The sequence below is a fragment of the Miniopterus natalensis genome, chromosome 1, assembly GCF_054644295.1.
Source record: "Miniopterus natalensis isolate mMinNat1 chromosome 1, mMinNat1.hap1, whole genome shotgun sequence".
NCBI classification, from domain to species: domain Eukaryota; kingdom Metazoa; phylum Chordata; class Mammalia; order Chiroptera; family Miniopteridae; genus Miniopterus; species Miniopterus natalensis.
Window position 1 is genome coordinate 30,304,735 of NC_142081.1, and position 14,482 is coordinate 30,319,216.

The 14,482-nt window shown below is 37.9% G+C and overlaps 1 protein-coding gene across 6 annotated transcripts in view; it reads right to left on the minus strand.

Moving 5' to 3' along the window:
- Positions 1–723: 723 nt before the first annotated feature.
- SLC38A6 (solute carrier family 38 member 6) overlaps positions 724–14,482 on the minus strand; it is a 59,647-nt gene continuing 45,888 nt past the window's right edge. For 2 of the 6 annotated variants that reach the window (XM_087820034.1, XM_016198219.2), the window contains 4 exons: positions 10,245–10,369; positions 8,937–9,081; positions 8,735–8,829; positions 8,470–8,569 (listed from right to left, as the gene is read on the minus strand). In XM_087820034.1, coding sequence (XP_087676160.1) covers positions 8,486–8,569; positions 8,735–8,829; positions 8,937–9,081; positions 10,245–10,369 — 449 coding nt within the window. In that variant the 3' untranslated portion in view covers positions 8,470–8,485. The other 4 variants (XM_016198222.2, XR_001602103.2, XM_016198220.2 and 1 more) reach the window with 4 other exon arrangements.

Consider the following 14,482-nt stretch of genomic DNA (forward strand, 5'->3'; position numbering starts at 1 on the left):
TGAATGCAAATGAATGACAAATCTTTAGACAAAGACATGGGGGCCCAAGTCTCTAAGTATTTTGCTTCCCTATGAAATATGTTACTGTGAAATGTAAATACATTACTGATTGACTTTCTATATAACATTTAAACCTATGAAGTTTTATAGTAAAAATACTGTTTATTTACTAAATCCTGAAATGTTGACGAAACTTTGTAAAGTCTATAAATCAGGAATCGATTATTTAGATATTTTCCCTTCCAAAGTTTAGGATCAGCAATTACTGGGGAGAAAGTCAACTAAATCATTAATCCATTTCTATAACCAACATCTATTTATATACATTTTTCTTTCCAAATATAAGATAATTGAATTCAATGAGAATTAGAGGTGAGAAAATCTTTACTGAATTTTTAAATATAGACTCTGCTTATTTAGATCAGTAGTTTTCTAATGCTGGCCCACAGGAGAGTTTTCATTGGTCTTTGAGAAAAATAAGAAATATGTAGCAAGTTTTTAACAAATGTAGACCTACTGAATTTAAGGAACTCTATTTTATATTATGACCTTCCTTACCTTTTCATATGAAAGGATGGTGATAATAGGTGGCAAGTTTTTTTAATATCCTCAATCAATTTGCAAAATAAAAAGTTGATAATCTTAAAAATGTCCCCCAAGTTTATTTTCAAGTTCTAAGGATCCAAAAGAACTCCAAATTCTAGGAAACACTGAATTAGACTGTTGATAGTATGAGCTATATTTCAATTTTTTAAAAAATTGCATTTGCAGAGAGTCGTAGAACACAACAAAATGGGTTTATTCATCCCTTTTTTAAGGGATCCAAGATTTTTCAAAGTCTGATTGACAAATATTGGAACACATACTTGGTCTATGTAAAAGCCCACATACCTCTCCTTTGCCTAGAATTTCCTCTGAAATACTTAATAAAGAAGAAACAACAAACACTGTGAAAATAGACCATGACTCAGGACGGAGACACAAAGCGGGCCAATGCTGTCTGGCTGGTGTGATGGAACAAACTTAGGCAAGTGCAACATTTTAAATGAAAAAGCAGCTTTCAGCACAGTTAATACTGACTATGTATCTACTATGAGCAGAACCTTTCTGTGGGAAAAACTCCAACAGTTGGATATACTTAACGAGTGTTAGTGTAATAGTTAAGCACACGTTTTATAGTCAAACTTGAGCTTAAATTATGGATGTGTGACCCTGCACAAGTCACTTAACGTCATAACCTCTCTGAACTTTAATTTGTAACCTATTAGGAAGTGGGAGATAGGACAAAAGCAAATGTAGGAGATGTTTCAAAGGAAGAACTGATATGGTGACAGATTGGAGTAAAGAGTAAAAAGATATAGTGTGTAGATTCCATTATGCATTCATTCAACAAATATTTATTAGCCTCTCCCAGGTACCAGGTACCAGGTACCAGTTTAAGCTCTAAGGATTTGGTGATGAACCAGACAGACAAGTCCAAGTTCTTATGAAACTTGCAGTCCGGTGGACTCACAACAAACAAACAAGCTTGCTGGTAGTGACCTGCACAGCACGGTAGTTACGAAGCATGACTGCATGTTGGGGGTGGCTTGTTTATGTAAGAAGGTCAGGGAAGACCTCTCTGAGTGGGTAATACCTGGGCTGATGCTTGAACGAGGAGCCAGGCCTTGCAAAGAAAGGCTTTGCAGAGAATGTTCTAACTGGGGGGAAAGGTGCACACCAGGGAACACGTTTGGTGTGTTAAAGGGACAGAAAGGCCTGTGCGGCTGCAGAAGAGTGAAAGACATATGAGACGAGGTCAGAGGAAGATGCAGGTACAGACGAAATAGAGCCTTGTAGGCCGTGGTACAGGTTTCACTCTAGGTGAAGCAGGTTAGTGACATGATCTGATTTACATTTTAAACAACTAGTTTGGCTGCAGTCTGAAAATGGGTTACAGGTGGCAGAAATGGAAGCAAGAAAACCAGTTGGGAGGTTAGATCAAAACAGTGGGGCCGCTGACAGACATAGGAAAACTGCAGAGAATAATCCTGAACACGTTGGGTTTGAGGTAACTGTGAGGCACCCAAGCGGAAATGTCCCGGAGCAATGGGAAATATGGAAAATAGGGGAGACTTTAGGTTGTGCCTACTGACTTGGGAGACCCTTCCAGGGGGCTAAGAAATCAAGATTAGAGGACTCCATGGGGACATAACAACCTCACCCAAAGAGACTAACAGCAACTTAGAGGAAACATTTCTAGTGGTGGGGTTCCAGGCTCTGTAGTCACTCTTGTCTCATTGAACATTTTTATCTGTGAATGAGATAAATGGTAGGATAGTGAAGGATGGCAAAAAGCTGGGAACAGCCCTGGCCGGTGTGGCTCAGTTGGTTGGGTGTTTTCCTGTGGTTCGATTCTCCGTCAGCGCACACACCCGGGTTGTGGGCTCGATCCCTCAGCATCAGTGTTTTGCTCTCACATTGATGTTTCTTTCTCTCTCTCCTTCTCCTTTCCTCTGTCTCTAAAAATCAATTAAAAATTTTTTTTAAAAGTTGGGAACAATGATGCACTAGAATCAAGATTCAAAAAAGGATCTTGACCGCTGAAAGGATGAGCTGAAGCTAACAAAATGAAATTCAGCAGATATATAATGTAGATAACAGGTATGTGTATACAAATATATGCATGTGTGTGTGTGTAAATATTCCTTCATACTTAAAAAAATTAAAATCAATAGCACAAGTCCCAGAAAATCTGACAGTTCGCTTGAAAAAGAGCTGGAGCTTCTTATTGACCACATACCTTATCAGCCTAAAGTGCAACATCATCATGAAAAAGCTGATCGGAGTATATTGAAACATACTCAGAGTAAAATCAGAGTGTGTTGATAACATTTAATATAAAACTACAAAAATTATTTTTCTGGGGAAGAATATACATCAGTAGTGCAAATTAACTACATCAATCAGGATTATTTCTAGAAAACTATTTTCTGATCAGGATGCTGAGTAGGTGAAAACTGTGATTTGAAGAACAGTCAAGTAATAAAATTGTACATATATTCAAGTCAGTGCTTAACAGCGTGCTCGAGCTCTTCCCAAATATCATGTAATCTAATTTATCTAATTTAAAGAAACAAAGTGTATTTCCCCTGGTTGAGAGAAAACTCAGTCTTCAAACACTGAAGGTCTTCAGAGAATTCAGAGAATTAAAGTAACTTGTCCAAACTTAGACAGAAAGAGGTAGAACTAGAATTAGAACACAAGTAAGACTGACTCCAAAATCTTCTTTAAAAAATATAAATATAAACCTGGCTGGTATGGCTCAGTTGGTTGGAGAATCCTCTGGTGCACCAGAAGATCGCAGGTTCAATTCCCAGTCAGGGCACATATGGGAGGCAACGGATCTATGTATCTCTCACATCGATGTTTCTCTCTTTCTCTCTCCCTTCCTCCCTCTCTTAAAAAAAATAAAATAAAATGTGTAACCTTAAATATTTATATAAATACAGATATATATATACATACATGAAAAAGTGTATATATAATTCTTCCTCTGAGTTAAGCAGTTTCACTTATCAAGTCTATCTGAAAAAGTTCAATCAGAAAAATCAAGATCGTATCTGAGCCTTTTCCAGGTAAGAAATGTGCCTAATTTAACTTTACAACTTTAGGACTGGTACAACCCTTAATACATAATATGTGATTAGTAAATATGTGCTCAATGAATTAGCCAGCCCCTTTGCTTAAATTTGTACATCAGTCACATTTTAGCTTATAGTGTGCCTAAGATAAAACACATACACATTAAAACACGTGAAAAACATTTCTCTGCAAGGCTTTTTTTCTTTATAGCATCCCATATTAGAATGTCTTTTAATCCATGTGTCTTTTTTTTTTTCCTGGCAACTCAATTTCCCTTTTCACCCATTTATTTCGTCCCACAGGTAAATGAACCCCTCATTCCCACCTGGTCACCTGGCCATCGGCCAAGATGAGTCTTCCTGCTCCTCATAACTGCTCACCTTAACTGACGGCCCGGCAAACTAGGACAGTGGGTCATGATGACAGTAAACACAGATATCAGACTGTTTAGGAAGGGGGAGAGGCAGCAAGGATCCTGATTGCAATGAGGAAACCACACCCACAATATCTTTATTCATCCTTTATCATAACTTTGCTTTCCTATTTTTCCCACTTCATATGGAAAGACTATAGAAGGATTACGGTAGGAAAAAAAGGATAAATTGTGTGTTTAAATTGGAAAAACAAATTTCTTACTACTATAGCAGGTTCTGAGAAGTTCTAAGACCAAAAATTATGACACCTAAAATTCAGGCAGAAGAATTTGCAGGAAACAAGTTGTTTTCAATAGTGCTAATTCTAACAGAGCCCCTGAGTACTGTCGACATGCCAAGAAGAAAAACAGGTTAACACTGATTGTTTGGGTCCCTGTGTTTCTAGCATCTACTTTCCATTTCTATATACTGCGCTGGCAATGTCAACGTGAGAGGCAGCCCAAATAGAAATACTCTCCACACCCAGCTACCCACAGATTATCCAGTAATTTGATCCTGCAAATACACAGGGCAGAGAAAGGGAAGAGAAAAACCGGTTTACCTTAAAAAGAGACCTTCCAAATTCATTAACATCTCATACAGTGCTCACAGAACTTTATTCCCAGGCTCTGCAACTGTTTCAGAGTCAATGGGCTATAGGACTTCCACCAATGGGAGGAACACACATCTCAAATATAACTAACATAGGACACACTGAGAAAGAAAGGCATTTTCCCAAAGGATCTCTGCTCACTTCACTCCCACCCCATCCCCCAGTGGGGAAGAAAATAGTTGTTGAAGGGGGATGTTTTATGTGTTAGGCAAATACAGAACAGGGAGATGTGAAGATGATGTTTTTAGAAGGCCGAGGATTATTTCATAACCCATTTAAAGGCATGTGTAAAGTTTACCTGAAAATGGATGGCTTGTTTCTGCTTTTCCATTGGTGAATTACTAACTTTAGTATAAACAGCGCCACGGTGGGAAGAAGCACTAGAGTATAGGAACAAATAAAGCCAGGTGGAAACTGCCAGATAATAGAGAATCTATGGTGCTTTCAAGACTTCAGCTCTAGACCTAGATTGTGCTGAATTTCAGATTCTGCTTCTAGGTGAAAAAGAAAAAACAACAACAACAAAGATTTCCAGGCCTTGGGTGTTTAAAGGGCCTTCACACAGTAAATCAACCCACTGCTGTCTTGTTTTCTCCGCAGCCAGACTGAAATAATACAGCACCAGCAGAGGTGTGAATTACCCCCATTCATCTTAATGGAGTGTTAACTTCAAAGGCTTGTTTTAACCATTTAAATGCTAAGCTCATGAGTAAACATTCCGTTAAAAAAGTACAATTTAAACATTCACCCTCAACATATGAAAGTAATTTATATTCTCAGCACTTCGTCTTTTAATTTAGCAAACAAGTCTCCAAGTGTTGGAAAAGTATATATTTTGTGCTTAACTTAGTTTTATTTTAAATAGTTATTACCTAATAAATTATGAACATTAAGCCCATAATGAGAAGGCCTATATTTCCCAGGAAAAATGCTGAGGAGCAGTTGAACAACGTTTTCTGGTAATTCCGGTGAAGGGGGCACAGCTCTTACCAGCCATCTTATTAGCCTCTTCCAAATTCATAGGCAAAGCTGTGACTAAACAGGCAACTAGATAAGGCAGAATATTAAAGTAAAATGAAAATAAACACCTCCACAAATAATTTCTCTTGATATTAACTAAATTTTGTGCAGAGTGCTCAATAGGTTACTTGTCCCTTTGCCAAACCTCCCATGATCCTATCCCGGGAGCAGGTGACAAATGTATTAATTGATGCCCAGCTGTCATCACACTTAACATTTGCCCCAGGGGGCATCCTTGCATCTGTTGCAGATTTAGGGTTATTTTGGTATCACTGGAGTTAGATTTATTTAAGCAGCTGAACACCTATTTGTATTTGGATCTATAATTTCATAAGCAGAGAAAGAGGGTACAAGGATGAGCCTGCCAGGTTGATGGACTCCGGCTGACCTGAAGCCACATGGGAGGCCAGGCCTGGCTATGCCTCTGGGGCCAGGCTAAGTGCCCAGTTTCAGGAAGGCATTAGGAGAGTACAGCTGGGGTAGAACTGTGGGAAAGCACTAAAAACAGAGCTCATGGGGCCAGTTCCCCTGTGAGTAGAGGCAAGAGAAGGATTCTAAATATCATAGTTGTGCAAGATGGAAGATGAAGAAATTCCATGTCCCTGAGTGAAAGCAAATTCATTTTACTGCTCCAGATAAAGGGATGGGAGAAAGGGGATAAATAGCTAATCTATGAAGGGGGTCTGTTTCAGACTGTACCTAATTTATACAGGTCACTTAATCCTTTCAACACAACCCTGTGTAATGGCATTAGCTCCATCTAATACCTATGTGAAAGTGGATGCTGAGAGAGGTTAAGTAGTTGCCTAAACTCACTGAGATTTCAATCTAATCTTTCTAACCCCCAAACTTGGACTTCTTCCATTACACCATGCTAATCTCAGGTTGCCTAAGTATCTTAACTCAAAAGAGAAGCTCAGTTGTCAATTTTTCTGCCCATTTCCTAAGTGGGAAGCAAGGGGGCACCTGCAAAAGTGTGGATTTCCATACATGCAAATTGGCACTTTGGTTGCAATTCCCTACTTTACCTGTGCACAGGGGCGGGGTTACATTTGTACTGATGCACCCTGGCTTGGTGGGCTGCTCAAGTGCCCTTTACATAGACTACTCATGGGGAGGAGAGACCTAGCTTCTGGTTTCCAACCAGAAATAAGCCACATCAATGGGAAGACTGGAATGATTTATAACCTCCAAACAAAATATGATATAAATCATCAATATTTGTCTCTGTTTGCCAAGTAGAGAGTCACATGTTTTAGTGACAAACAAGAAAGCTCAGAGAGCTTTCAAATCCACAGGCAATCAGCACACCTCTATCTCCTAATGCACAACAGAGAAAAATCACAGGCGTTTCTTAGACAGGATTTGGAGTCAGGGCAAAGCACCAAATGGAATAATCCCACAGTTTTGTTATTAGTGATTGATGTTGAAAACATTAGCCCACAAGCTAAGATTCAATTTTGTATATAAGCTTAACACACAGATTTCTTAAAAAACAAACCAAAGCTTGACTTAACATATTTAATAGCACAAAAAACCTTCTGCTCTGTGAAAGACACTGTTAAGAGAATGGAAAGAGAAACAGACCAGGAGAAAATCTTTGCAAAACACCTATCTGATAAAGGACCGGTATCTAAAATATACAAAGAATGTTTAAAACTCAACAATGGGAAAACAACCCAATTTAAAAAACAGGCAAAAGATCTGAACCTCACCAAGAAAGTATGCAGATAGAAAATAAGCATATGATAAGATGCTCAACATCATATGTCATCAGGGAAATGCAAGTTCAAGCAACAATGAGATATAACTATACACCCATTAGAATGGCCAGAATCCAGAATACTGACAACACCAAATGCTAGTGAGGAGGTGGAGCAACAGGAACTCTCATTGCTGGTGGGAATGAAAAATGGTATAGCCACTTTGGATGGCAGTTTGGCAGTTTCTTACAGGACTAAACATATTCTTACCGTAAGACGCAGCAATTGTACTCTTTGGTTTTAGCTCAAATAAGCTGAAAACTTACGTCCACACAAAAACTTGCAGTTTTATTTAAAACTGCCAAAATTTGGAAGCAACCAAGAGGTCCTTCAATGAGTGAATGGGAAACAAACTATGATACATTCATACAATGGAACATTATTCAGTGATAAAAAGAAATGAGCTATCAAGCCATAGAAGACATGTAGGAAACTTAATTGCATATTGCTCAGTGAAACAAGCTGGTCTGAAAGGTTAGATACTATATAATTCCAACTATATGACACGCTGGAAAAGGCTCCGAGTTTTTAGGAAGATCGTAGAAAGATTAGTGATTGCCAATGCTTGCATCAAGAATGAACCCCAATGTAAACTATGGACTTTACTTAATAATAATGTATTGGCTCAACAAGTATAATAAATATACCACACTAATTCAAGATGCTAATAATATGGGAAACCTTGGGGGTTTGGGGAGTGAAGGAGTATATGGGAATTCTGTACTTTCTGCTCAACATCTTCTGTAAAAATTAAAATGACCCTAAATAATAAAGTCTATTAATTTTTTAAAAAAGCAACAGACCCACAAATAAACAAACACAAGATTGACCTAATACATTTAAGAGCATTTTGAGTTTGTTTCTTATTTTGATTAAAACTGCTATGAGCACACTTTCCCCTGCCCACTCCCATTCTGTTCCACTTTTCTGTTAATAATGTTTATAAAAATGTCAACCAATATTAAGAACTTTCATCCAGGTGCCTTCCAGAATTATTCCTTTTTGTATATGGAAGTAAATTATTCTTCATAAGAAATGGGAAAATATATCTTTCATTTATTATTAACCCAATTAAAAATGATGAGTGCTAAACTAAAACTCCCAACCAAAATTCCAAAGGTGAGCAAAACAAAAACCTGTGGAAATAAGAAAAAAGATAAGAACAATTAGAGTATTTTTTTAAAAATCTCCACCCTATCCGATACTGTACATTATTCTTGATGTAGATAAAATTATTATAAAATGACAAATTATTTCTTAAAATAGGATTCTTAAAAGAAAAAAAACAAAAACAAACCTACCCCAAGCTTTTTCCATGAGAGTAAATCCTCTCTGCTAAGTTTCAGATAAAACAGTCCTGGAAACACAAATATCAAACACGTGGATGTACTGGAACCTTTAAGGGGGAGGGAAAGTGAGGATTACTGCCAGACTCAGATATGAGGCTGGTAGACAATTTTATCTATTTTATTATGTGGATTTTTTTTGAAATAGAAAACTTACCAACAACACCAAATACATTCTTAATGTCAGGAACATATATTGCAAGTAAAACAATGATAATATTGAGTGCCAGAGTGATCAAAAAATGAGGAATCCATAAGAAGGGGAAATTGGAGAAAAACACCATCATTAAAGCTTTTCTTGCCTGTATAACAAAAAGAGAAACAGATGTAAGCAAAGGGAAAGTGTGAAAGCCAAAATACTCGCTTAGGGAAACACATGAACAGTACCGCACCCATGATATTTCTGTCCCCTAAACCACTTAGTTCTCAAAAATATAACAAATTATTATCATTAAGTGCTAACTATTCATAAATTAAGAAATACATATTTCTGTGTGATCTTCATACAAGTTATTTTGCTTTAATTCTTGAAAAAATTTCACATGCAATTGCAAGTTGCATAATTTTCAAAATTATCAAGAGTAACACTGTGTGATGAAATCTCCGAGAGTCATTTTCATTAAATTCAACAGAAAAACAAAAGATTTAAAACAAGAAAAGAAATCGTGCCATGGGAAAGAAACACCATTTACTATTTTATTTTATATTATCTGTTTCACAGCATGTAAATATGAAAACTAATTCCTGACACTTCCCACTGCTAAGGCAGGCTGCAGGCGGTCCCATGCACAAATGTTTACACAGCCCCTGCTGCACTCCTGGCCCTGCAGTCTGCACGGGGAGGGGGCAAAAAGTCTTGAAGGCCCACTTCTTAAGGAACTCACTGTTCAGGAATCTAAGACATCCATGCCAAAGCATTTATACCCAAAGCCTTTGTTTCCATTTTCTCAGAAATTCTTAAGATTCTTACGTATGGTAGCTAAATGCAGAATGAAGATCTGGTCTGTCCCTTAAATTATAATTGTAGAGCAAATAAAACAGCTTGACTAAGATTAAACTAGAATGTCTATGTGAAAATAAATTTATAATAAACCAGAAGGAGCTTCTTTTTGCTGACTTGGCTTTTTCCTCTTCATGCACATTCTTTTGAAAACAGAATACAGAATTAAAAGGGGGGGGGGGGGGCAAAACCTTAGAAGAACTATAGTCTTTAAATTGGAAACAATGCTGTGGGAAAGCGTAAATCTAAACTAAATCTCAAAAAGCACAAATTAGCTTAGTGGTTCACTGTTATTTCAGTGCATTCATGGGGCTACATGCAAGTATGAGGTCTTTGATCAATTACTTAGCAAATGAATGAGATACACAAGGCTACACGGCATTCAAACATTCTGGTCTGCAAAGAATTAGTGTTGCCACATTAGGGAGCTGTACACCAGGCAACAAAACCTTTAAGGGTACTTACAGGGAAGTGGATTAGAGGGACTGTCAAAAGCACAGCAAACAGTATGCATAACTTCACAGTCCTGACAACAACATCATGTGGCAAGTATTTACTATAATCTTGGAGTATATCAGACGCCACTTTGTCTGTAAATTTGAAAAAATAACAATAAGGATCACGTTAAAAACTACTAAGATATCAATAACAGCAAAATTATTTTCCTTTGCACACAGGGATCTTAATAGATTTTGGATTCTCAGTACCCAATTAATCTCTGGCCTTTTTTCTCTCCTATGAAACAAAGAGACATTAGTTAAATATCTTCTTGAAACCCACAATCTCTTCTTTTAATGAAACTAGAAATCAGCACAGGCAGAACCTAAATTATTACAATAAATATACATATATAAAATCCCTCTTTAGAACTTTTCCACAATCTGAAGGTTTTGAACATTTGTGCTGTTTGTTTTGTAAAGTGCTTTCATGTGTATGTCTACCGAATTTGATCCATATGATAATAAGAGATTGGTAGCTCATAGGGGCAGAGCTGGCACAGTCGTACACCCAATTGTTTTTTGGTGCCAAAGCCAGTACCTTTTCTTCAATACGACAATTTTTCTAGTCTCATAGAGTTGTGCACATTACCAGCTTCATCAACATTTCATCTGTAGATTCATCTTTCATAAACATTTTAGGAAGCTGGCTTACTTAGCAAGCCAGTGTGGCAGTGGGTGACAGAATCTGCACATGCTAACCATGCCTCGCTCCATGATGTTCCTCCATTCTCATACTTTCCACACCCAGGCCAGACAAGGGGTATTCAAGTGTGGGTGTTTAAGAACACTGCAGATCACTGCCTTGTAGGAAAAGATCAATTTGTACTTAAAATGGAATGGTGCTTTTTTAATTTGAATGTGTATGGTTTGGAAAAGATGCTTTGGAGGAAATAAGAAACAAATCAAACACACCTCTGTTTTCAAGGAACTTAAAATTTAAAGGGCAGACGACACACACACACACACATATAATAGTGTATAAACACAGATACACACATAATGGCAGAAGAAGGTCTAAACAAATAGCTACGGTGATTCTGAACACAGAACGGTAACTATGGCCTTGGGACAAGCAAGGAGACCCAGGAAGGCTTGGGGAGGGGCCTCATAATGTAGTGGGCAGCAGGGTGGGAGAGGGGGTTTGAAATCTAGAACCACACAGACTAATGTTCAAACCCCACTACTTAATAGTAAATTAACTTTTCTGAGTCCCTTGGTTCTTACATATGTAAAATGGAGACAATAATATATTGACCTATAGAGTTACTGAGAGCATTAAATGAATTAATGTGTGTGTGCTGACACTCAAAGACATGGGGAAGAGATTCTAGGAGCAAGAACCAACACAAGAAGCAGCCTGAAGCAGGAGAGGGAATATGCATCTGAGAAAACGAGTATTCCAGAAGGACCACAACGGCTGAAGTAGACTGTGCTGTAGTTAGTGCAAGAGCAGTGGGTGAAAAGGCTGGAAATGCGTTTGAGACCCAGCAATGGAACTCTTCTGTGGTAGGGTCTGGGCTCAGTTTGGTAGGCCACAGAGATGCAATGACTTATGAAGAACAGTGTATTATGATCTGAACTAAGCAGGAGGACAGACTGGTTGAAAAAGAGATCCAAAACAGGCATAGCAGAAGGCAACTGTCATAATCACTGAGAGGTAATGCGGATCTGGACCAGACTAGTGATCATGGAAAACTAACTGTCTGCATTATCAAAGATACACTTTACACAGTGCGGAACTGTGGACTAAGCAGGGGGTTAAAGTTGAATTCTATTCCCAAATCTGTGAGGTACTTGTGAGTTTTGGAGAAATATGGCAAACTATTTTTTTTCTACTTTCTGAATCATAAAAATGAGCTATTAACACTTATTGCTTAACAACCTCATAGACTTTTTACATGGTCTGGTTATTATGCAACATTTGGGCATTGGCCTGGCTCACCAGAGGAACCCTTTTTTCCCCTCACCTTAAAATGCTTTAACATCTGTAATGAGAGCCAATATGAGTAATCTAGGTACATACTCATAGGTCTCTTTAATCTGACAAAATTTAAGTATTAACTAAGCCTTAGAAGCCCTGAATGAAAGAATCCCAAGCAGCTCCTGAAGAATTAGATTTATTATATATTCAAAATATCTGTTGCATGTCCACTTCCTACTTTCCCAGGATTAAAGCTTTCCTCTGAGCCCGACAGTTCTGTGTTCTTAGCTGAGCCTTACCATATGTAAAGAATAGAGTACGACACGCTTCTCTGGATTCAGACAAATCCCTACAAATCTCAGTAAGGACCCGATGGTGATCTCTGCAAGTTGTGTATGCTATTGAAGTCAGGAGGCTGTCCTGTTTAATACACATTGTCAAACTGGTATGAAGTTTATAAAGATACCACAGAGCAGCGGAAAGACCATGGGATTAGTATGCAGGAGGCCTGCCACTAATCATGTGACTGGTCCCTTTACCTCTTTGGGCTTTAGTTGCTCATCTATAAAATGAGTTGAAGCCTTAACTTGTGATGAGCCCTTCTGATTATGGTCTCAGACTTAATTAGCTATTTATTTCCACAAGACTGAGCACTACTGTTGTACAGATAGAAATATACCATAAAGTATTTTCCCTGGTTATGATTAACAACCCAAAAATGAAACACTGTGAACAGCAAATCAGTATCTGAATCTTCTGTCTTTGGAGAAGAAATTCCTTTTCTTTATTTTTATCTATCTATCTATCTATCTATCTATCTATCTATCTATCTATCTATCACCTACCTACATACCCACCTACCTGCCTGCCTATCTGCCACGTGACTTGTCTTAGATGTGCATTTTTCCGTTATATAAAATGTGGATACTCTGAAGAATCTGCATTGGCGGAGAAGGGTTAAGTCAGAGACAACATAACACCTTTACTTGATAATCAGGAAAATCCCTGTGTAGTAAACATTACATTTACACAATGAAAATGGTTAGCCTCTGTGTTCAAGCATCAGTGGGTGGGTGGGTGGGTGGGTGGGTGGATGGATGGATAAGACAGACCGAGACAGATAGATAGACCGAGATAGATAGATAATGAGCCAGGTTTTTCCAAAAGTCCACTTAGACAAAAACTTGGAATGAAGGAAATCTGGGTTCTATAACATATTTCCTGAGGAGGTAGCCGATAAAGGCATTAACTTTGGAGAGAGTTAGAATTAGATTCAAATCCCAACTTACTATTCATTAGCTGGCCTAATTACTCAACCTCTACGAACCTATACCCTGCAGAGTTACAAGGACTGAGGCAGGCAATGTATGTAAAACACCTGGCACTTACATAATAAATATTAGCTCCATCAATGTATTAGCACCCATCCTTCTTCCACCTCTCTTTCCATTTAATACAGCTCCTAAGCATCCCCTGGTAATTTATGTAACTATTTCTCAGCTATCCTGGGGACTTGCAGGCCACCTGAGGTTTCTTCCAGATAGTTCTATTTATCCACAGGGGGAAGAAGGAACACCATCTTTTGGGTTTTTTTTCAACGCTGAACACTCCTAAGTATAATAGTATTTGTGCCGGCTGACAATTAGGAGATGAAGATACTGTAAGGTGTAGTATTCCATTCAAAGTCACACAGCTCTTTAGAGCAGAGCAGTTATTTAAACCCCATCTGTTGGATTTCAAAATCTATACTCTTTCCACCCGGCTTAGGAAAGGTGGCTATGCAAGTAAATGTTGTCCAAAAACTTGTGGGTTGTGGACAAGCTCTGAGACATAAGCAAAGCCCTGTTACAAGTCATCAGGGATGGCTAAAACCGGAAACAGGAGCACAGGCCATCAACTGTGAAATCAGTCACAACAGCTAACTATCACCAAGTAATAACAGCCATTTACGTGGAGAGTTGTTATAAAAGCATCATAACTGAAAAGTATACTGAAGAGTTTGACAAATTAAGTGTAATTTGTTATAACGTGTTTGTTTTCAAATTAAATAAGAGAGCTTACAGGTTTTTTTTAATCTTGTTCTAGACTTTTAAGTTTTACTTTTTCTTGAGGTTCTTATCAGAAGAGAAAAAAAACACATACCAAGCAGACAATTTTTCAAAAATAAATAAAAAACATTTACTTTTTAAATTTATGAATTTGAAAGAATCCTTTTAAAAAGTATGAAGAAAGGTCCTGGAACTGTACGAGTCGAGTGCGAAGGCAGAGACCTCTGACATGTA